Source organism: Jaculus jaculus, chromosome 9, assembly GCF_020740685.1.
Source record: "Jaculus jaculus isolate mJacJac1 chromosome 9, mJacJac1.mat.Y.cur, whole genome shotgun sequence".
Lineage (NCBI taxonomy): Eukaryota > Metazoa > Chordata > Mammalia > Rodentia > Dipodidae > Jaculus > Jaculus jaculus.
The window spans coordinates 84,798,784-84,822,524 of record NC_059110.1 but is presented as its reverse complement, the minus strand read 5'-3'; the positions used below and the strand labels follow the sequence as shown (position 1 = coordinate 84,822,524).

At 43.0% G+C, this 23,741-nt stretch overlaps 2 protein-coding genes across 2 annotated transcripts; one reads left to right on the top strand and one right to left on the bottom strand.

The window, feature by feature from the left end:
* Positions 1-240: 240 nt before the first annotated feature.
* On the bottom strand, positions 241-21,166 carry Tmigd1 (transmembrane and immunoglobulin domain containing 1). The gene is made up of 6 exons (XM_045159084.1): positions 21,039-21,166; positions 15,502-15,780; positions 11,343-11,621; positions 2,537-2,640; positions 1,322-1,362; positions 241-825 (listed from the first exon to the last, which is right to left on the bottom strand). Exons 1-6 carry the CDS (start codon positions 21,115-21,117, stop codon positions 822-824), a joined length of 786 nt encoding a protein of 261 aa, XP_045015019.1. The 5' UTR covers positions 21,118-21,166; the 3' UTR covers positions 241-821.
* On the top strand, positions 17,734-18,239 carry LOC105944716 (elongin-C-like). The gene is made up of 2 exons (XM_045159085.1): positions 17,734-17,931; positions 18,103-18,239. The coding sequence occupies exons 1-2, from the start codon at positions 17,734-17,736 to the stop codon at positions 18,226-18,228; spliced, it is 324 nt and encodes a 107-aa protein (XP_045015020.1). The 3' UTR covers positions 18,229-18,239.
* Positions 21,167-23,741: the final 2,575 nt, after the last annotated feature.

Sequence of the window (23,741 nt, the reverse complement as noted above, 5' to 3'; positions counted from 1 at the left end):
GAGTAATGATAAATTGTAAGGGTGCTATGATTTAAAGATATGTGTGAGATGAGTTCAGGCTGACTCATAGTTAATGCAGATAAATCTATGCAAATGATTATGGGGAAAGAGGTACAGGATACTTGCAAGGGACATGTCGTCCAGGCCCCCTCCCCTGCTTTTGCGCATCATCGCCACACTGAGTTCATCAATTTTGGCTGTGTCAGCTATGTTGGGATGAAAAAAAATAAGGACATTTGCTAAAGTTTTCATAATATTAAATTTATTCCATTTAAAGGAGTGTTTTATATTCTGAGATTGTATCCCTCCTTCTTTCTTTAGTCCTAAGACATTTCTTTTATAAAATGATACTGAAAGAAATTTGATATCTGTAATTGTTCCTGGACTCTTAAAAAGTTGATTACTCTATGTTGTTAACCACTTTTATCTTATTATTATTGTTATTATTATTTTTGCTATTGCACTGATTTGTAAAACTCAAATGTCTGCTAATCTCCTACCTTGAAAAATGTAAGTCAAATAGCAAGCGATTACTAAACTAGTTGGAATAAATCTCAATCAATTAACATATAATATCTTTAAGCAGAAGACTTAATAAAATCTTACTTTCCATTCTGGACAGCCCTTGGCATAAAATTGTTCCGTAAGTATATCAAATCAGTTCTAGCAACTGCTGTGCCATGATTAATAAAATACTCTTCATAACCTCTGACAACTTGACAGGAGTGGATTTAATAGTAGCAATAAATACAGATGGGACTACATAAATTGAGCCAGTCCTGATACAAGACTCTTCTGCGTTAGATGGCATTTTAGCTTCCTCATCTGAAATGAACCAAGAAGTTAATTATAATAATGATGATTGTAATGAGAAAAACAAAATCAAAGTAAAATCCTCTCTGGCAGAATGCCTTCATTCCTGTTACAGGCTGCCCACTTCCCATGTGCCAACAGACCAGAGGAGGAGCTCCACGGAGGAAGCAGTGCTTTGGCTGAAGGAAGTGGCCCTGGCCTTGCTGTGAAGCAATAATCCCGCAGTGGCTACACCCCCTCTCCCCCCAAAGCCCTCTGGGTTGCTCTGTGTGGCGACACAGTTGCACAAGCATTGGCCAGGCTTGATTAGAGAGTGGGTGTCAAACCCCGTCTTCCTACCTCAGTTCTAGACAACCCTCCTAGCTCATTCTCCATCTTCCAGTCTCCCGTGAACCCCTTCACCTGCCAGCACCTCCCGTGTCTGGAGGAGGGTACCTGGCATGGGCTTGATGACACAAGCCACTGTGGCCCACTGCTTAGGGAAAGGACCCCGGCCCTGGGCACTTACAGCGCTGTTCCTCTGGGAGGGTCTCTCTCCTTCATGCAGAGCTGAAAGGCAAACCGAAGCACAGTCAGCTTTTCTGAGGCCTGAGAGTCAGCATTTCAAACGCATCAAGGTAGCTGAGGGACATGCGCTAAGGAAACACAGCTCTGCACTGGCTCAGGCCTCATTTCTTTGGCCACAGGAATAATTTTAACTGAAGTCATAACTCTTAATCAGGATGCTTCCAGGATTCACAGACAATTTGCAATCCTTTTCCTTCTTCCCTCCCTCCTTCCCTTTTCCTTTTCCTCTCTCTCTCTTGCTCGCTCTCTCCCCAGCCCCAATTCTCTCTCTCTTCTTTCTTTTCATCACTTTTTTGTTTTTTACATGGGGAAAAAAAAATGCTTTGGATTGGAACCGAGGGCGGGGCAAATTTCTTCTTGGAAACATTGTTGCCCTGAATAACACCCGGTGCATGTTGCAAGGAGAAGGCCTCTTGTTGACTGATGAGTTCAGCCTAGGGCACATTAGCTAACCTGCCCCTAGAGGCTTTCTGCCCTGTTTGCCTTCTTTGGCACCGAGTGATCTGGCAGAGTCAAATGCAAGGCACTAATCTATGCATGCACATACTTTGACTCATATTAAGCAATGAGGTTAACCACTGGACAATGCAACCCCCAGCCCACTCCAGCGGAGCATGTGACTGTACGCAAGAGGTGAGCATGCAGACCATTTAATCCACAGCAGATGTTCCTCCTTATGTTTATGTACTGTACCACAGGCACCATAGCAACAATAATGGGAAACTTATTTCTCTGCTTTTTTTTTTTTTTTTTGAAATGGGGCTTTGCTATGCATCCCAGGCTTGCCTTCAACCAGGGATCCTTGTGCCTCACCTCCCGAGGACAGGGATGACAGCTGCGCACTGCCACACCTGGCAAGGGGACATGTGACAGGAAGAAGAACCAACTTCAAAACAACTGCCTCTCCTACCACAGCTCTTTTCCTCAGATCTTGCTCGTATGTGCTTCTAGTCTTTGTGAAGTTAGGCTTATAATATACTAGATGTGCAACATTTTTTCCTCTCCAGTAATATTTGTATTAATTTGGTTTTTCTGTTGTGATAGGTATTGAGCCCAGAGTCTCCTGCATGCAGAGCGTTTAATCCACCACTAAAGTACATCCTCAGCCATTTAGGTGACTGTTTGTAAACTTCCATAGTACAGAATACTTAGATACCTTCATTATTCTTTTCCTCCGGGCAAGCAGTCCAAAACCCAGTGTGAGAAAGACCACCACACACGCAGCAATGATCGGCTCTATTGGCACAGCCACAGTTTTATCTGGTGAGAATCCAAGCACAGGAAAACGTCAACCTTCTGTTTTGTGTGTCCCAGACCTGGTGCTCTGCGCTTTGCATAGATACCACCCTCTTAACCAAATCCTCCCAACAACCATACAAGGTACATGGCATTGTCTCCATTTTCCAGGTAAGGAATGAGGGGCTTTGAAAAGTTAAGTTCCATGCCCCAAATCACAGAATTAGTCAATGTCAGAGGCAGGCTTTGAATCCATTCTTTTATGAAAGGATAATGTTGTAATATGAATAAACTCCCTAAAGCAAGTAGTCAGACCATTTTATGTTTTATTCATTCTCAAATGTTTGCATGCATATGTATGGTGTGTATGTGCATGCACGTATGCTTTTGGACATATGTATATGTGAGTGTGCACACCCATCTATGTTCTTACGGTCTATCTTATTCTTTGGGAGAAGGTCTCTCACTGAACCTACAGCTCACCAACTGGGCTTGCTTAGCTATCCCGCAAGCCCTGGGGACTCACCTGTTTCCACCTTCCTAAGGCTGGGATTACAGGCTAAAGCTGGGCATGGTGGTACCCACTCATAATCCCAGCACCTGGAAGGTGGAGGCAGGAGGATCAGAAGTTCAGAAGGGCATCTTCAGATACACAAGTTTGAGGCCAGTTTGGGCTACATGAGACAATGTGTTAAAAAAAAGAAAAGGAGCTAGGCATGATGGTGCATGGCTTTAATCCCAGCCATTGGGAGGCAGAGGCAGGAGGATCACTGTGAGTTCAAGGCCACCCTGAGACTATCCAGTGAATTTAAGGTCACCTGGGCTAGCGTGAGACTCTACCTTGAAAAACCAAACAGAAAGAAAGGACAGATGAGTGGAAGAAAGAGAGAAAGAAAGAACAGATGGGTGGAAGGAAAGAAGAAAGGATGAAAGGAAGGGAAGAAGAAGGGAAAGGAGGGAGGGTAAAAGAGACAGATGAAGAAAAGAAAGAAGCCGGGCGTGGTGGTGCACACCTTTAATCCCAGCACTTGGGAGGCAGAGGTAGGAGGATCACCATGAGTTCGAGGCCACCCTGAGACTACATAGTAAATTCCAGGTCAGCCTGGACTAGAGTGAGATCTTGCCTTGAAAAACCAAAAAAAAAAAAAAAAAAAAAAAAAGAAAAGAAAAGAAAGAAAAAATATTGGATACTTGAAAATTTTTATTGGGTCTGAAATGAAAATGAAGTGGCAAAGTTATCAAAATCAATAGATGTTAGAAATTAATATATGTAATCTGTGTCATGTTCAGTACTGTTTCAATTTCAAGAATGAAATTAGTAATTTATGTAGAACAAACTTCAAAACCTGTGCAGATTATGAAAATTCTCTCAGGGACTGGAGGGATGGCTTAGCAGTTGCCCTGGAATTCACTATGTAGTCTCAGGGTGGCCTCGAACTCTTGGTGATCCTCCTACCTCTGGCTCCTGAGTGCTGGGATTAAAGGTGTGCACCACCATGCCCGGCTCAGAAAATTTTTTAATAACTTTGTCTAAATTACTGAATTCTGAAATGACTTTAGACCAGTCTAATTTCAAAGCCCAGGCCCCGTATGACTCAAGTTTATACAATGAAGTTTCTTCTTCCATAACTATTAGCCAGTTACATTTTAGTCATTGTCTTTCCATTATTTTTCCAGGTCCTGCTCAGTGTAATATGGAGGGGGAAAATGGATTAAACATTTCTGCATGGGGGTGCCAGGCCCTACTTAGCATGTACTGAGCATGTATTATTACTGAAATGCCCCCCAGGCTCAATGCATTGTCCACTTCTACCTTCTCTTAGCTGTTCCTAAAAGGTATCATCATGAAGATGTGGCTAGAACCAATTCTCTGGGGGTGGGGGGGGGGTTGCTTAAGGAGCCTTCTGGCTCTGTAATAACCAGCTCTGGAGCACACTAACGGACTTTGCTTTACCAGACACCCCTCTCCTTTCACAGCAACAAAAGACATCAAAACAAAATTAAGTAAAGACCAGATGATTAGGAGAATACAGTCACAGATTGGAATGTTTTTACCAAGCTGAATAAAATGAAGCCACATGTGACAGCTTTCATTGCACAAATGAAGCTGAAATAAACCCACTGACCTACTGGCTCACTTTGGATTCTGACTTCCTGTTGGAAGTGACTTTGACACATATAATTAAGTGCACCTCTTTCCTTGTCCTGTTTTTATGCTCTTATCTATAGTCAGACTCAGTGCCCCTCCCCCAGAGCCATTATGATAAAAGAATTCCAACAAGTGGGCTCAAGTTTCTGCCTAGCAGAAAAGCTTCCTGATTTCATTTCCAGCTTTTCATGACCTTCGTTGAGAAACTACCCCTCCGAGCAGTGAAGCTGGGAGAGCCTCCTGGAAAATTTGGCACTGAGCCTTGCTGAGTGCTTATGTTATAAAGGCAGCCAGCTGCCAGCGAAGAAACAAAGCAAAAAGAAATCAGAAAAACAAGTTGGTTTGGAAGAGCTCCACCCAAAACAAGTTTCTACCCACCTGAAAGGCAATTTTCTGATTGCCACACATGATGTGTGTTTCATTTATTAGAGTAGAGTTATGCTTTCTTTGTAACCAAGAAGGCTATAACTCCCCAGTCTCACAGTGTGGTCTCATGGTGGCATGATACCACGCTTTTGTGGACCTGGGACAGGTGGCAAGTCCACAGGAGGTGTCCTCTCCATGCTTCTGAGCTATGGGTACGTGGCTTACTTTTGAGTTTGGTTTCTTGAAGTAAATAGCCCCTAGGTATACTGTCCCTGCTCAGCAGTACAAATTACTGAACAGCCCAGTAGTCAAGGATGGGTATCCAACCAACAGTAATTCTCCATCCCCACCAGCCACTCTGTTCTTGTCCCAGACACCCTGAGTCTGGGGAGGAGGAAATAAGACTTGTTACGGTGACGTCAGTCATCACTTCTGGCAGGGGGTCAGTTGGTCTCCTGGGGACTGGCGCGAATGGCAATGAGTGGGTACAGGAACACTACTAATGAAGGGAACAGTGTTCTAACAGGCCACAGGAGCCTCAGCTTGTTTTTTTTTTTGGGGGGGGGCGATCCTTGCATGCAGGGCCAGCTACACACCTTGCCTTTCTCTTTTTGAGCAAGAAATCCAATACTCTGGGCTTCATTTATTCTCCATTATTGCCAAGGTAATAAACCCATCAAGGGAAAGAGCTATTTTTAGAAAAGATTTTTATTATTTATTAGCAAGGAGGAAAAGAGAGAGAGAGACTATATGGGTATGCCAGGCCTCTTGCCACTGCAAAGGAAGTCCAGATACATGTGCTACTCTGTGCTTCTGGTTTCACATAGGTACTGAGGAATCTATTTAACTCGGGCCTTCAGGCCCTGCAAGCAAGTGCCCTTAACTGCTGAGCCATCTCCACAGTGCAAGAGCTTTTTGTTTCATCATCTTTCCCCACACCCTCTTCTTATTAGTCCATAGGTTAGAAGTTAAGAGTTAGGAGTACTTTTTGGAGATTCACGTTTAAAAAACAAGTCACAATATGTACATACCCGTGTAATAGTGGCACTCAGCCTAGGCAGGTAACTCTATGACTGGCTAAGAGACCCACTCAATGGGAAGGACCTCATAGCAGGTACTGGGAACCAAGTCAGAATCCTATGGAGACGAGGGTCATGGACTCGAGTGAGAACTTCCCATTAGTCTTTGGCCAAAGCAGGGGCTATCCATCCAGTTCTCTCTTAATTAACTATGCCTATCCCCTTTAACCCATGCTGCTCTCACTCTCCACTAGAGAATGTTTTCTGTTTTACAGAAGGCAGTGAAAACTGGGGAGAACCAAAATCCATCAACATGACAAGGGAAGAGCCGACTCCATATCATGAAGTAAGCCACCCCTTGCACATCAGCCAGGGTCCAGGAGAAATCACAGAGGAATTGGTGAATTAAGCCTGAGTGCTGCTCTCATGACGAGCCTGACAACCTGCTCCAGGAAGATGGTGACAGACACTGAGGACACTCAAAATGTAATAAAGCAGAAATACAGAAGTTAATGAGAGCTTAACATCTGCCAAGGCTCAGGAAATACTGTGGAAGAGGGGGCAAAAAAATTGTAAGAGCCACAGGGTGGGAAGGACTATCTAGAAGCACTGCCTGCTCCCCACAATGACTGACTGCTACCCTCATAACTCATAACCCATAACGCCATGGTGAATAACCCCACTGAGGAAGGACCTCAGTAAACTGGGGTGAGGGAGGAGGGGAATGGGACCAACACATGATTTGTTCATACAATAAACTTTCTAATTTATAAAAAATAAAAATTAATTAATAAAAATGGAGTCAGCATTTTTCTTCAATGTGTTTCTGATTTCTCTTTGGTCTGTTTTTAGGCTGTGAACTCAGAAGACCACTTCCGGTCTGAGGAGGTGGCTCAGTAGGTAGGATCATTTGCTTTGCAAGCATGAGGACCTGAGTTCAATCCCTAGCATCCATATAAAAAGGCAGGCATGCCCCTAGCCTCAGTGCTGGGAAGGAGGAACTGAGAAAAGAGGATTGCTGAGGCCCCCTGGTCAGCCAATGGAACCAAAAGATGGTGAGCTCTAGGTTCAGTGAGACACTGTCTCAGAGAAACATGGCAGCAGTATTTTAGTGTGACCTTTATTGTGTGAGTGCACATATCTGTCTGCACTCACAAGTGAATATACTATGCACATGAGTGCACACACATCACATATACTACACATACATTTTTTTAAAAAAAGAGATCAGTAGCCAGGTGTAGTGGCGCACGCCTTTAATCCCAGCCCTCAGGAGGCAAAGGTAGGAGGATTGCTGTGAGTTTGAGGCCACCCTGAGACTACATAGTGAATTTCAGGTCAGCCTGAACTAGAGTGAGACCCTACGCCCCACAAAAAAAGATCAATTTCTGCCCAAGAAAATTCATGGACATGCTATTACCCCCAATGACTGAACAGCTTGCTTTCTTTTAAAAAATTTTTTTGTTTATTTTTTTAAATTTATTTGATAGGCTGGAGAGACAGCTTAGCGGTTAAGCACTTGCCTGTGAAGCCTATGGACCCCGGTTCAAGGCTCTATTCCCCAGGACCCATGTAAGCCTGATACACAAGGGGGCACACGCATCTGGAATTCGTTTGCTGTGGCTGGAGGCCCTGGTGTGCCCATTCTGTCTCTCTCTCTCCCTCTTTCTCTCTCTGTCTGTTGCTCTCAAATAAACAAATAAAAATAAACCAAAAAAAAATTTAAATTTATTTGAGAGCAACAGAGAGAGAAAGAGAGAGAGAGAGAGAGAGAGAGAGAGAGGGAGGGAGAGGGAGAGGGAGAGAATGGGTGCATCTCAGGGCCTCCAGCCACTGCAAACAAACTCCAGATGCATGTGCCACCTTGTGCATCTGGCTTACATGGGTCCTGAGGAATTGAGCCTCGAACCAGGGTCCTTAGGCTTCACAGGCAAGTGCTTAACTGCTAAGCCACCTCTCCATCCCCGCCCTTTTTTAATGTGTGTGTTCACGTATTTCAGTGTGTGGGCATGCATGCATTTGTGCATGCATGTGGAAGACAGAGGATTATCTCAGGTGTTGCTGAGGGACACTGTCCACCTTTCTTGATACAGGGTCTCTCATTGGTCTGGAGCTTGCCAATAGATTAGACTGACTGGCCAACGAGCTCTAGGGATCCACCTGTCTCCATCTTCCTAGCACTGGGATTACAAACACTGGGATCTGGGGATCGTAGTCAAGTCCTCATGTTTGCAAGTCAAGCACTTTATTCCCTGAGCTATCTTCCCAGCTCCAGAATTGTTTTCTAAACCTTTGCTCAAAAGGCAATAATCTGGCCAGGCATGGTGGTGCACACCTTTAATCCCAGCACTCAGGAGGCAGAGGTAGGAGGATCGCTGTGAGTTCGAGACCAGCCTGGGAGTACAAGTAAGTTCCAGGTCAGCCCGGGCTAAAGTGGGACCTCAAAAGGGGGGAGCAGTAACTTATGTTAGAATAGACATAACCCTTCTAAAAGGATGGACTAATTTGTTTTTAAAAAGGGGGTGGGGAAATGGCTTAGTGGTTAAAGGTGCTTGCTTGCCCAGCCACCCACATAAGGCCAGACAAGTATTCATTTGCAGCAGCAAGAGACTCTGGTATACCCAAACACACACACACACACACACACACACACACACACTCACTCACGCACTTTAAAAAACAAACAGCTGGGTGTGGTGGTGCACACCGTTAATCCTAGCATTTAGGAAGCAGAGATAGGAGAATTGCTCTGAATTAGAGGCCACCCTGGCAAAGTGAGTTCCAGGCCAGCCTGGGAAAGAGTGAGACCTTACCTCAAAAAAAGAAAAAAGAAACAGAAAACACTCCCACTGAGCTCTTCCAGCACTTTGTAGTGCTGGGATTGAACTCAGGGTGGCATGCCTAGAATGAAAGCACACTACCAAATCAGCTGCATCCAAGGCCTTCTGGTACCTTTTTTTTTTTTTTTTTGGCATATGCACAAGATAGTCTCACTAAGTTGCCCAGACAGCCTTGAACTCATGATCCTCCTGTCTCAAACTTATGAGTAGCTGGACTTACAGGCTTGTGCCATGAGGTCTGGCTCAGATTAAATGTTTTTAATTTTTATGTTTTTATTTCATTTTATTATGTGTGTATGTGTGGGAGTGCACCTGCACACATATGTGCAAGCATGTAGTAGTCAGAGGGCAGCCTCAGCACTCAAGTACCATCCACTTTTTTTCCTTTTTTTTTTGAGGTAGGGTCTCACTCTAGCCCAGGTTGACCTGGAATTCACTATGGAGTCTCAGGCTGGCCTGGAACTCACAGCGATCCTCCTACTTCTGCCTCCCGAGTGCTGGGAATAAAGGTGTGCACCACCATGACCAGCCCATCCACCTTTTTAAAATGCATGTGTTTGTATGTGAGTGTGGAATGTGTGTGTTTGTATGTGCGTAGGCAGACGTGTGTGTATGCAGGTATGCATGCACATGTGTATGTGTGCATGTGAGAGCAGGCCAGAGGTAGATGTCAAGTGTCTTCTTCAATTGCTATCCACCTTATTTTTTAGATTGTTTTCAAGGCAGGGTCTTGCTGTAGCCCAGGCTGACCTGGAATTCACTATGTAGTTTCAGGATGATCTTGAACTCATGGTGATCTTCCTACCTCTGCTTCCCAAGTGCTGGGATTAAAGGTATGCACCACCACACCCGACTTAAATATTTTTATTTATGTGTGTGTGTGTGTGTGTGTGTGTGTATACAAAAGGGCCTCTTGCCACTGCAAATGAATGCCAGGCCCTTGTGCCTCTTTTTGTGGTCTGACTTTGCAGGGGTACTGGGGAATTGTACCCAGCACAGCAAACTTTGCAAGCAAGTGCCTTTAACCACTGAGCAATCTCCCCAGCCCTATGCAACTTAGTTTTTGAGACAGGGGCTCTCACTGAATCTGGAGCTCATCAATTCAGCTAGACTGAGCCAACCCCTCAGGCCATCTTCCACTTTTCTTGAGACATTGACTTGAGGCTCACCAAGTAGACTAGACTAGCTGGCCAATGAGCCCTAGGGATCTGCCTCCCCAGTGCTGGGATTACAGGTGTGTGTCACCATGCTTGGATTTCTTCATGGGTCTGCCCATTGAACTCAGCTCTTCAAGCTTGCAGGGCAAGCATTTTACCAACTATCTCCCCAGACCTTTGGGTTAGAATTTATAATGGGAAATCTTTTTTGTTTGTTTGTTTGTTTCGTTTTTTGATGTAGGGTCTCGCTCTAGCCCAGGCTGACCTGGAATTCACTATGTAGTCTCAGGGTGGCCTTGAACTCAAGGGGATTCTCCTACCTCTTCCTCTGAGTGCTGGGATTAAAGGCATGCGCCACCACACTCGGCTACAATGGAAAATCTCTTGAATGGGAGTGATGTTCCAAGGAAAATTATAGCTACTAATCATAATTATCATCACTGAAAATATTCCCTGAGCCTCTGTTCTAAGTTTTATACTATGCAGGGTATGATTTAAAAAGAGTTATCTTTGGGCTGGAGAGATGGCTCAGCAGCTAAAATGCTTGCCTGCAAAGCCAAAGGACCTGAGTTCAATTCTCCAGTACCCACGTAAGCCAGATGCACAAGATGGTACATGCATCTGGAGTTTATTTGCAATGGCTGGAGGCCCTGGCATGCCAATTCTTTCCCTCCCTTGATCCCCCTTGCCTCTTTCTCTCTTTCTCAAGTAAAATGAATAAATGAGGGCCAGAGAGATGGCTTACTAGTTAAGGTGCTTGCTTGCAAAGCCCAAGGACCCATGTTCAACTTTCCAGGCCCCCACATAAGCCAGACACACAAGATGACACAAGTGTACAAGGTGGCGCATGCATCTGGAGTTCAACTGCGGTGGCTGGGGGCCCTGATACACCAATTCTCTCTCTCTCATGTGTGTGCTCTCTTGTAAAAAAATTAAAAAGGCTAGTCCGTTAAATTTATATCTTACTTATTCATTTGAGAGAGAGAGAGAAAGAGAGAGAGAGAGAATGGGCACGCCAGGGCCTCCAGTCACTGCAAGTGAACTCCAGATACATGTACCACTTTGTGCATATGGTTTATGTGGGTCCTGGGGAATTGAACCTGGGTCCCTTGGTTTTGCAGGCAAGTGCCTTAATCACTAAACCATCTCTCCAGCCCCCCAAATTAATTAATTATTTTTTTTTAGAAAGAGTTACCTTTGACAACCAGGTGAAAGTCCAGGGTCTCCGTCTTTAGAGATGAATTTGCCACACAGCTGTAGGTTCCATTGTCAGACTTCTTGACTTTGGTGATGGACAACTGGAAGGACTCACTTGCCTGGTAGATTTGGTGATGGTCTTTCTCTAGAGTGAGGACGCGGTTGTCTTTATACCACAGCATTTGAGCCTGGGGGTTGGATTTCACGTTGCAAACCAACTTTGCATCATTGCTTTCCTCAACTGTTTGAAAGTTGTTTCCACTTAGAAGAGGGGGAACTGCAGGACTCAAGCAGTTAAGGTTAGTTAGCGGATGAGCAGTAGCTGTCTGTCAGCATTTAAGCTCTCCCTTCAGTGTGTCTCATGTCGTCATTCAGTCACTTAACAAAAACTTACTGAGTAATATTGTGTGCTAAGACCTAGGAAGTGGAGGTCTAGAAAATAACATACATTTAGCTCCAAACTTCATAGGATTTTAATGTGGCGAAGCCATACCATGGAACAGTACATGATAAGGAACATAATATATATGATAATGAACCTGTACCAAGTAGGCAATTTGTAACACTAACCCTAAGTATAAATCCTGGGTCTTTACTCCCTGAGACTATCTAATATGCTAGTCTATGTTAGTGTTGGATAACCCAGTACAAGACTATGAAGGCAAGCCCATACACATTACCTACTCTGAGACACTTACTTAACTGTTAAGGCCTTGCTTCCCTCATCTAAAAAATTTGGGATTGTACTGGAGAGATGGCACAGCAGTTAAGGCACTTGCTTGCAAAGCCTAACAACCCATGTTTGATTCCCCAGTACCCATGTAAAGCCAGGTGCACAAGGTGGGGTGGTACATGCATCTGGAGCTCATTTGTAGCAACTAGAGACCTTGGTGTGTCTGTCTGTCTGTCTATCTATCTATCTATCATCTATCTATCTAATCATCTCTTATCTCTCTCTGTGCTTGCAAATAAATATAAATATATTTTTTTTAATTTGGGATAACAATACCTTTCTTGTGAGTTGCTGTGAAGAAAAATGAGTTATTCCCTTTAAGGAATGTACAGTTGTGCTAGCCACTATTATAAATGTCGCAGTGGTGGTGGTTCTGAAGGCTACACACACCTTTGATTTTTATATTTTTATCTAACCACATTTATACAGTCTACACATTTGCCAATGCACATTCGCATTTCCTTAGGGATCCTCTAGAAATAACATCTGCCCCCCAGGAGGTGTCCCAAACGTAGCAACTCTGGCATCTATGAAAGCTTACTGAGCCTTCCTTATTCTTTCCAGTGAGAATGGTCTTAGGTCTACAGAGAGTCCAATCCATTCATCTTTCATCAAATGGTTTCAACCCTCCCCTTCCCTGAAGACTTTCTAACATCTTGCGGGAGAAATGGCCAAACCAACTCTCCTTTTTTTTTTTTTTTAATTTATTTAATTGAGAGCGACAGACACAGAGAGAAAGACAGATAGAGGGAGAGAGAGAGAATGGGCACTCCAGGGCTTCCAGCCTCTGCAAACGAACTCCAGATGCGTGGGCCCCCTTGTGCATCTGGCTAACGTGGGACCTGGGGAACCGAGCCTCGAACTGGGGTCCTTAGGCTTCACAGGCAAGCGCTTAACTGCTAAGCCATCTCTCCAGCCCCCAACTCTCCTTTCTTGCCTGTGTACCTAGCAGAGATCCAGAGGAAGAGGAACAAAATGGTTGAGGAGTGAGCAGTAAGAAGGAGGTAGACATGGAGAAGGAGGAAACAAGGAGCTTGTATGATCTGCACCCTGAATAATTAGACCCTGAGTAGGCTGTGCTATTAATAACCTTCTCAAAAGAATGACATTTTGTTGCTCTTTGGAATGAGCTTGAATTCTGTATCCATATCCAACAAGGATGATACACGGGATTCATACACGTAAGAAGCTGCTGAAATAGAGAACATCATTGCCAAGTAGGACAACAGTTCCATGTGTGGACAGATCCTATTAATTTTCCTTTGAACTATTCAAAACTAATGTTTAAACATGCCAGCTGTACATGTGTATTTCTCTTTTAAAAATCAGTACCTTTCACCAGGCATGGTGTCACACGCCTTTAACCCCAGTACTCTGGAGGCAGAGGTAGGAGGACTGTCATGAATTCAAGGCCACCTGAGACTACATAATTAATTCCAGGTCAGCCTGGGCTAGAGTGAGACCCTACCTCAAAAAAAAAAAAAAAAATCAGTATCTTTCAGATAAAGCTAAGACCTTCCTTGACTCTAGCTAGCACTGTTGACTCCCTCTTGCCACGAATTTAATTTAAAGCCTCTTATATCTTTAAAAAAAAAAAATTGTGTGTGTGTGTGTGTGTGTGTGAGAGAGAGAGAGAGAGAGAGTATGGGTGAGCCAGGACTTGCTGCTACAAAGAACACCAGATGCTTGTGCCTCTTTTTGTGTCTGGTTTGTATGAGTGGCTTAAGAATCCAACCCAGGCCAGCAGGCTTTGTAAACAAGCACATTTAATTGCGGAGCCACCTTCCAAAATTCCCCCTTTTATGTATTTTAAAAAGAGCTTTTTATATACATATGATGTGTCCACAGAAAAAAATATTGAACTTTGAACACCAACGTGACAGAACCAGTTTCTGCACACTCTTCTCCAAATAGCCTATTACCAAGCTTCCGTTTTGTTGTATTTGCTTAGTTTTGCTTGCTGTGCTAGGGACTGAGCCCAGGACCTCACGCATGTTAGGCAAGCTCTCCTAAAATGTGTATGTTGTTCTATTAATGGGATGCCTGGGACACAACCACTGGACTTCTCCTTTTTGAGTTTTGAAAGGTAATGGATGGGCCCCTGTGAAGGTCTTTCAAAGTAGAACCACAAAGAAAATTATTAGTAATTAAATATATAAACGTTAAAATGTTCACAAAAAGGAACTATAAAATTTTCAAAAGTAAATAAGAGAAACAGCACCTCAAATAGTAAAAGACTCCTCTTCTTAATTTAGAAAGCACTTATGTAAATGTTTTGTTTTTGTTTTCCTGTTACTTTTTTTAAATTTATTTATTTATTTATTTGAGAGTGACAGACACAGAGAGAAAGACAGATAGAGGGGGAGAGAGAGAATGGGCGCGCCAGTGCTTCCAGCCTCTGCAAATGAACTCCAGATGCGTGCGTCCCCTTGTGCATCTGGCTAACGTGGGACCTGGGGAACCGAGCCTCGAACCGGGGTCCTTAGGCTTCACAGGCAAGCGCTTAACCGCTAAGCCATCTCTCCAGCCCTCCTGTTACTTTTGAAATAGGGTCTTGCTGTAGAGCCCAGATTGGCCTGTACCTTGTAATTCTTCTGTCTCCGACTCCCCTCCAGTGCTGGAATCACAGCACTATCATACCCTTCCCCGATACAAACTAATAAGGAAAAAAATGGTAAATACCCCAACAGGAACATGGGTAAAAGCCATGAGCAACTCACTTCACAGAAAGGAAACATAAATAGCTACTGTATTTATGAAAAAATGAATATTCCCATCTGTAACTCAAAAAATGAAAATAAACTGGGCATGATGGTGCACTCCTTTGGTCCCAGCACTTGGGAGGCAGAGGTAGGAGGATCGCCGTGAGTTCAAGGCTACCCTGGGACTACAGAGTGAATTCCAGGTCAGCCTGGACTAGAGAAAAACCCTACCTCAGAAAAAAAAAAAAATGAAAATAGCCAGGTATGGTGGTGCACGCCTCTAATCCCAGCACTTGGGGCGCAGAGGTGGGAGGATGGCTGTGAGTTTGAGGCCATCCTGAGACTACATAGTTTATTCCAGATCAGCCTGGGCCAGAGTGAGACCCTACCTTGAAAAACCAAAATAAACAAGCGAGACAAAAAAAAAACCCTAAGTGCAGTGGCACACCCACTTATAATCTCAGCACTTGAAAGGTTGAGATCAAAGGGTCACTTGAGCCCATAAATTTAAAACTGGGCAAGACACAGGAGAGAAAGCCGCAGGAGTGGGATTAGTTGAGAGATTAGAGCTCATGAGGACACAGGCAGGCAGACGTTCTCCTGCTTCACAGGGAACGTAAATCGAACCATTTGGCCAGATCAAGCTGATGTAGATTTCCATTACTGCTAAACGCAGTACAGACATTGCAGAATGACTGGCAGTTTCTCTCCCCTCCACTCACAAATAACATTCAGCACCACCGAGACGGACACCATCTGGTCTCTCTGTAGCTTGCAGGTAAAGTTGATGCCATTGTCCGTTTCATTGATGGAAGAGACACAGACAGAGCTGGTGTTGATTTTGTTGCCAGATTTCAAATCCACTCTCCTATCTTCTCGGTACCAAAGAAGTTCTTCATCCCTGGTGTGATTTTGGACAGCACACTCCAGAGATTCTTGGACACCACGCTGAGTGTCCAGGATATAGTTCTCAGCTCTACCATTCACAGTTAAAACAGAACCTGGCATATAATAAGAAGAAACTATTCAGATATGTAGAGTGAGCAACTTCGATGTTCATCAATAGGAGATTGGTTCAATAAATTGTGTCACTGCAATAAAATAAAATCTCAACAATTAAAAACATTGCCTCCCAAGCGCCTTTACCACTAAACCATTTCTCCAGCCCTGGCAAAGATTTTTATAATTGTGTCATACTCTGATTTGTGACAAGAATACTATTTGTTGTATCATGTTGATTTCTGCTATAATTCAGTTCCATGAATCCTTTATAACAGCTGAACAGTGTGGAAATTTTTATGACAAAATATTGCAATATTTTATTAGTTTTAAAGTCTGCCTTGTAGTCTGATCATTCAGAGGGGTCAACCTTAAGGGCTACTAACAATATACTAAGTAAATTCCTATCAGCTACACTATTGTCTTATTTTGATTTCTTACTTTTGCCATGCATTTTTAGAAACCCTTCATTGATATGCAAAGGACTGAACTTACCACACCTTCTTTAAAGGGTAGGTAAAATAGACTGTAATACAATAAAGTTTATACATTTTATTTCATCCTTAAAAAAATAACATTGCCTCCAATAAGCAAACAATCAAATAAATGAGCAAACAAATACATGCATTATGAAAAAAATGCATTATAGATTGATATATATGATGTTTAAGGAAATAGTTCCATACTGCACTTATTTATTTGTATGTTTATTGGAGATAATGTTTCAATCTGTAGCCCAGGCTGGTCTCAATCTTGTAATTCTCCTGTCTCAGCTTGCCAAGTGCTGGGATTACAGGCATGAGCTACCATGCTTGGCCTACAGTATATAATACATTAGCCAAAAGAGAAGAAAAGAGACAGATTAAAAAATGGTAGCCACCAAATTTTGCTGCACATTGGAATTACCTGGAGATCTTGTAAAATGTTCTAATGCTAGCCTCTCAGACCAGAAATTGATTGACACCAGTGCAACCTGGGAAATGGGCTTTTATTTTTTTTTTACATTCTTGGTTTTATTGAGGTAGAGTTTCACTCTAGCCCAGACTGATCTGGAATTCACTGTGTAGTCTCAGGATGGCTTTGAATTCACAGTGATCATCCTACCTCTGCCTCCCCAGTGCTGGGATTAAAGGTGTGCAACACCATGCTTGGCTCAGAAATGAGCTTTTTATTTATTTATTTTGGCTTTTTAAGGTAGGGTCTCACTCTGGTCCAGACTGACCTGGAATTCACTATGCAGTCTCAGGGTGGCCTCGAACTCATGGCAATCCTCTTACCTCTGCCTCCCAAGTGCTAGGATTAAAGGCATGAGCCACCACACCTGGCTTTTAGGAAATGGGCTTTAAAAAAGCTCCTCAGGGACTGGAGAGATAGCTTAGCAGTTAAGATGCTTGCCTGTGAAGCCTAAGGACCCCAGTTTGATTCCTCAGGACCCATGTAAGCCAGATGCACAAGGGGGTGCATGTGTATGGAGTTTTCAGTGGCTGGAGGCCGTAGCATGCCCATTCTCTATCTGCCTCTTTCTCACTCTTTCTCAAATAAATAAATAAAATAAAACATTAAAAGATTTTTTTAAAGGTCCTCAGGGGCTGGAGAGATGGCTCAGCAGTTAAAGGTGCTTGCTTACAAAGCCTTACAGCCTGAATTTAATTCCCCAGTACCCACATAAAGCCAGATGTACAAAGTAGCATATATGTCTGGAGTTCATTGGCACTGACACTGGGCCCTGGCATGCCCATTCTCATTCATCCTCTCTCCTTCCCTCTTTCTCTCTCTCTCTCTTTCTCTCTCTCTCTCTCTCTCTTTCTCTATTTCTGTCTACTTCCGCTGGGGCAGGGGATTGGCCTTGAATAGGGGCTGTGGCGGGGCATGGGGACACGGCCACCAAGGTTACAGAATTGACTAGGAACTACTAAAGTTCCCGTGGAATCCAAACAGAATTTCATAGAAGCACAATGGATGGAGAGAAGAAAACCTATGGTAGCTGTGAAGGCCTATCTTCTGATGATCATGAATTTACTGTAAAAAGAGAACATGCACTACCATTGGGAACAATAAAAGCCATGTTGAGTGGGCCAGGTCGGTTTGCAGGGAATGAAATCAATGAGGTCAGTTTTAGAGAGATCCCTTTACACGTGCTATCAAAAGTACGCATGTAGCCGGCCGTGGTGGCGCATACCTTTAATCCCACCACTTGGGAGGCAGAGGTAGGAGGATTGCCGTGAGTTCGAGGCCACCCTGAGACTCCATAGTGAATTTCAGGTCAGCCTGAGCTTGAGTGAGACCCTACCTCGGAAAACCAAAAAAAAAAAAAAAAAGTACACATGTATTTTACCTACAAGGTTCACTACACTAACAGCTCTACTGAGATTCCCGAATTCCCAAGTGCACCTGAAATTGCACTGGAACTGCTGATGGCTGCCAACTTCCTAGATTGTCAAATAAAATAAATTATAATAAACTGTTAATTTTTTCAGTATTAAACAAAAAAAGGCTCCTCAGGTGATTGTGATGTTCAGTGATGTTTGATAAACACCTTGTTAGAAACCCAGATGTACAGAATAGTCCCAGATTCTCCTCTACAAAATATTTATATAATGTATATTAATGCAAAAAGGTCTTGGGAAAATATCATAATATATGTATACATACATCCATACTAGGATTAGTACATTTAGTGTAAAAACATAAAAAATAGGGCTAGGAAGATGGCTGACCAGGTAAGAGCATTTGTGCAAGCGTGAGAACCTGGACTTGAGACCAGAGAGAATGACCTGGACTCAATTCTCCAGTGCCCATGGAAATCCAGATGCACAAAGTGGTACACAAGTCTGGGGTCCATTTGCAATGACAGAAGACTTCGACACTCCCATACTTTCTCCCTCTCTCTCTCTCTCTCTCTCTCTCTCTCAAATGAATAAATGAATAAGGGAATGAATAACTAAATAAATAAACAAACCTGAGTTCAATCCTCAGCACCCAGGTAAAAAGCCTATAATGGCTGTACATGCCTGCAAGCCCAGCACTGAAGGAGACAGGGACAGAAGGACTGTTGAGGTTCCCTAGTTAGCCAGTCTAATTTTTAAAAAAATGGGGAGCTCCAGGTTCAGTGAAAATTTCTGTCTTAGGGAAATAAGGCACAAGAGTGGTAGAGAAGGATTCTTGATGTCTTTTCTCTGGCCTCTGCATGCATACATACGGAGTGAATGCACTTGCACACACGTGTGCATAACACACACAATTCACATATATACTACACACCAAAAAAGTAGTGAAATACCAGACTTATTAGAAGTAGGAAAGCAAGGGAATAGGAGTGAGGATATAAAAAAGCAAAAAAAAGGAGGGGCTAGAGGGATGGCTTAGCAGTTAAGGCGTTTGCCTGCAAAGCCAAAGGACCCAGGTTCAACTCCCCAGGACCCATGTTAGCCAGATGCACAAGGTGACATGTGTCTGGAGTTCATTTTCAGTGGCTGGAGGCCCTGGCACGCCCATTCTCTCATTCTCTCTCCCTCTTTCTCTGTCAAATAAATAAATAAAACATAAAAAATCAACCATTCAACAAAAACTTGTCTACCCCACAAACCATTATTGTTAAAACATCTTTTAATTTTACTACATTGTCCAACCAATATTAAAACATCAGATATGCAAGGTCAGGGCTAGAGAGATGGCTTAGGGGTTAAGGCACTTGCCTACAAAGCCAAAGGACCCAGGTTTGATTCCCCAGGCCCCTCGTAAGCCAGATGCACAAGGTGGCACATATGTCTGGAGTTCATTTGCAGCAGCTGGAGGCCCTGGCATGGCCATTTTCTCTTTCTCTCTCTCTCTCTGTCAAATAAATAAAAATTTTAAAAAGGGTACACCAAGGCCTCCAGCCACTGCAAATAAACTCCAGATGCATGTGCCACCTTGTGCATCTGGCTTACTTGGGTACTGGAGAATTGAACCTGGGTCTTTAGGCTTCTTAAGGAAGTGCCTTAAGTACTAAGCCATCTCTCCAGCCCTACAGGTCTTTTTTTTTTTTTCAGTCCTGATCTTTAGAAATACCTTCATTGCCTAGTAATATACTGAATTTCCATTTTTATTTTCCTGGCTCAGAAGCAAGTAACAAAAGTTAGAACTTCAGCTGTCACAAACCTGCCCATCAGATATTTGCTAATACAGTCTGTAACTTTCATTGACTGGTTTTTTTTTTTTACTATTATTATATTTTATATTTTATTTATTTATTTTCAAGCAGAGAGATAGAAAGAGAGAGAACATGGGTACACCAGAGCCCCTAGCCACTGCAAACAAACTCCAAATGCATGTACCACTTTGTACAGCTGGCTTACATGGGTACTGGGGAATTGATCTGGGTCCTTAGGCTTTACAGGCAACGGCCTTAACAGCTGAGCCATTTCTCTAGTCTATTATTATTATTACTATTACTATTATTATTTTGGTGTTGGGGATTGAACCCAGAGTTTGGCACATACTAAGTAAGTGTGCACTCTACTACTGAGTTATATCTTCAATCCCTTGTTTAATTTATTTTACCATGACTATATATTACTTCTTAAAATCTTAGGGGAAACCTGAAAAGAAGGTTTGATGGCTAAAGGTGCTTGCTTGCAAAGCCTGATGACCTGGGTTCAATTCCCCATTACCCATGTAAAGCCAGATGCACAAAGTGACATATATGTCTGAAGTCTGTTTAAATAACTAAAATATTTAAAATTATCTTGAGGGGAGAGTAGCTGCTTTTAGGTAGGAATAGGAGAGAAAATGCAAAATATGTTTTTCTATAAGTGGCATATTCAAACAAGCAGAAGATTATTTGGGGTAATACTAGTATTGAAATGCATGAAAAAGAAAAAAATGCAAAAAAAAAAAAAGAAATGCATGAAAATATGAGAAAATTCTGGCTACAGCTCTGGAGAGAATAGTATCACCCTGGCTTGTACTATCAGTGCCTTAAGACAGCGTTTTTCTGTTTCTTTTGTTTCAAATTATTTATTAGAGAAAGAGAGAGAGAGTGTGTGTAAGAGAGAATGGGTGCACCAGGGCTTCCAGCCTCTGCAAACGAACTCCAGACGCGTGCGCCCCCTTGTGCATCTGGCTAATGTGGGACCTGGGGAACCGAGCCTCGAACCAGGGTCCTTAGGTTTCACAGGCAAGCACTTAACCGCTAAGCCATCTCTCCAGCCCAGAAAATATATTTTTTTATTTTGAAAATTTTTTATCTAAAGAGAAATCAAAGAGAATGTTAACTTACTTGTCATCTCATGTGGCAAAAATAAAGTCACTATGAGAAGTCTGTACATCTTCAGTAGACTGCTCCTCTGCTCTGCCATCTTCAGCGAGTTCAAGTCAGACCTCCTGAGGGGAAGAATGCAGCTGGTTCTGTACTTTGGTCTACAATGAGTTTATGAATCTCCTTCCTGTCCATTAGGCATTGAAAATAAAATCCCAGATGAGTCAGCCCAGCTATAACGGTACAACTTCTAGTTTTTAATTAAACAACTTTGTTCTAATTAAGTTCAAAGTACTTTTAGTTTTAAGACAGAGCGAAAGCAACAAGGAACTAGATGATGAAATATGTAGTAGCTTTGGAGAAGACAAAACCCAGTTTTCAGCCGGGCATAGTGGCACACGCCTTTAATCCCAGCAGTTGGGAGACAGAAGCAGGAGGATTGTCATGAGTTCGAGGCCACCCTGAGACTCCATAGTGAATTCCAGGTGAGCCTGGTCTAGAGTGAGACCCTACCTCAAAAAAAAAAAAAAAAGGTTTTCCCTAGAAAAGTGAGAACGTTGTTTTAGAGAAATGAAATTTGCTTCATTCTCAGGTGGTCCTGACTAAACAAAGTCATTCACTGAGTCATTTTTTGAAGTTATCCTTCAAGCACATAGAGTTCTTGAGCTGGTTCCAGATTCAAATGACTTGGCGGGGACATGACCTGTAGTTTTAAAACCATACTAATGCCCTTATCTTACTATTCCTTCCTTTGGCCTGGAGAGATGGCTTAGTGGTTAAGCACTTGTCTGTGAAGCCTGAGAACCCAGGTTCAACTCTCCAGTACCCATGCAAGCCAGATGCACGTGGTGGCACATGTGTCCGGAGCTCATTTTCAGTGGCCCTGGCACACCCATTCTCTCTCTACCTGCCTCTCTCAAATAAGTAAATAAAAATAATATTCCTTGACCACATGTGGACTATGAAGAATGAATAACCAATGCCTCCTTTTATCTCTTCTCCTGTGCTTTTGCTTCTGCATCCCCTCAAAAGATACTTCTGCTTCCGTCTGGGAAAGGCATATGGCCTTCTTTGAGGGTGCTACTATCCTGGGTCAGGAGGTGTAGCTCAGTGGCAGAGTGCTGTCTAGTGTGTACCAGGTTCTGAATTTGATATCCCCAGCACTGAAAATAAATAAATAAAGGAAAGAAAGGAAGAAAGGGAAGGAGGGGAGGGCTGTGGAGATAGATGACTTAGCAGCTAGGGCTCTTGCCTACAAAGCCAAAGGAAGCAGGTTTGATTCCCCATGACCCACATGAGCCAGATGCACAAGGTAGCGCATGCCTCTCTGGTTCATTTGCAGTGGCTGGTGGCCCTGGTGCACCCATTCTCTTTCTCTCTCTTTCTCTCTCTTTCTGCCCCTTTCTCTTAAATAAACAATAAAAATATGAAAGATTCCTTTCTTAATAAAAAAAAGAGGAGAAAGAAGAAAGGAAGGAAGAGATGGAGGAAAGGAAGGAAGGAAGGAAGGAAAAAATACTACCAACAAAGGAAAAACAGACATGGCCTTTCTCAACACTTAAAACATGTCACAGGTTTTTGTTTTTGTTTTTTTCAATTACCAAAGCCTTACAACCACCTTTTTGCTTTATTTTCTATTTAAGACAGGGTCTTGCTATATAGCTCAAGCTGGCCTGGAATTCATGCCCCTGTCTCAGCCTCTTAAATGCCAGAGTTACAGGTGTGTACTGCCATGCCTAGAAACAACCACTCTCTCGAGGCAATATCTAAAGACTTAGAGAGACGATGTAATTTGGCCAACATCCCAAAGACAGTAAAAGTTTTGGTCAATATTCAAGACTGACAAGGCCATGCTCATAACTACCTTTCTGCCTAGATTACAACTCTCCCTTTAAAAGATTAGGAAAATGGCTCAATGGACAAAATCCCTTGCTCTGCAAGTATGAGGGCCCTCAATACATGAAGCCAGGCATGGTGGTGCACACGTTTAATCCCTGCACTCAGGAGGCAGAGATAGGAGGATTGTGGTGAGTTCAAGGCCAGCCTGAGACTACATAATGAATTCCAGGTCAGCTTGGGCTAGACTGAGACGTTACAAAACAAAACAAAAAAGCCAGGTGTGGTGGTTCATGTTCCCATCCTGGTGGGGAGCAGAGACAGAGGAATCACTGGGACTCACTGATTAACTAGTCTGACCAAAAAATGGCAGATTGGGCTGGAGAGATGGCTTAGATGTTAAGGCGCTTGCTTGTGAACCCTAAGGACCCAGGTTTGATTCTCCAGGTCCCACATAAGCCAGATGCACAAAGTGACACATGCATCTGGAGTTTGTTTACAGTGGCTAGAAGCCCTGGCTCTCTCTTTCTCTCTCTCTCTCTCTCTCTCTCTCTCTCTCCCCCTCCCTCTGTCTTTAATAAATAAATAAAAATTGTAAAGAGTGGCAGTTTGGGCTGAAGAGATGGCTTCTTGGTTAAGGCACTTGCCTGTGAAGCCTAAGAACCCAAGTTCAATTCCCAAGTACCCAAATAAGCCAGATGCACAAGGGGACATATGTGTCTGGAGTGCATTTGCAGTGGCTAGAGGCCCTGGCATGCCCATTCTGTTTCTTATCAGAATCTTTCTCTCTTTGTGTCTCTAAAATAAAATAAAGTAAAAAATTTTGGTTTCTTTTTGTGTTTGTTTTTTTTTTCATAAATATTTTTTGTTCATTACTTATTTATTTAT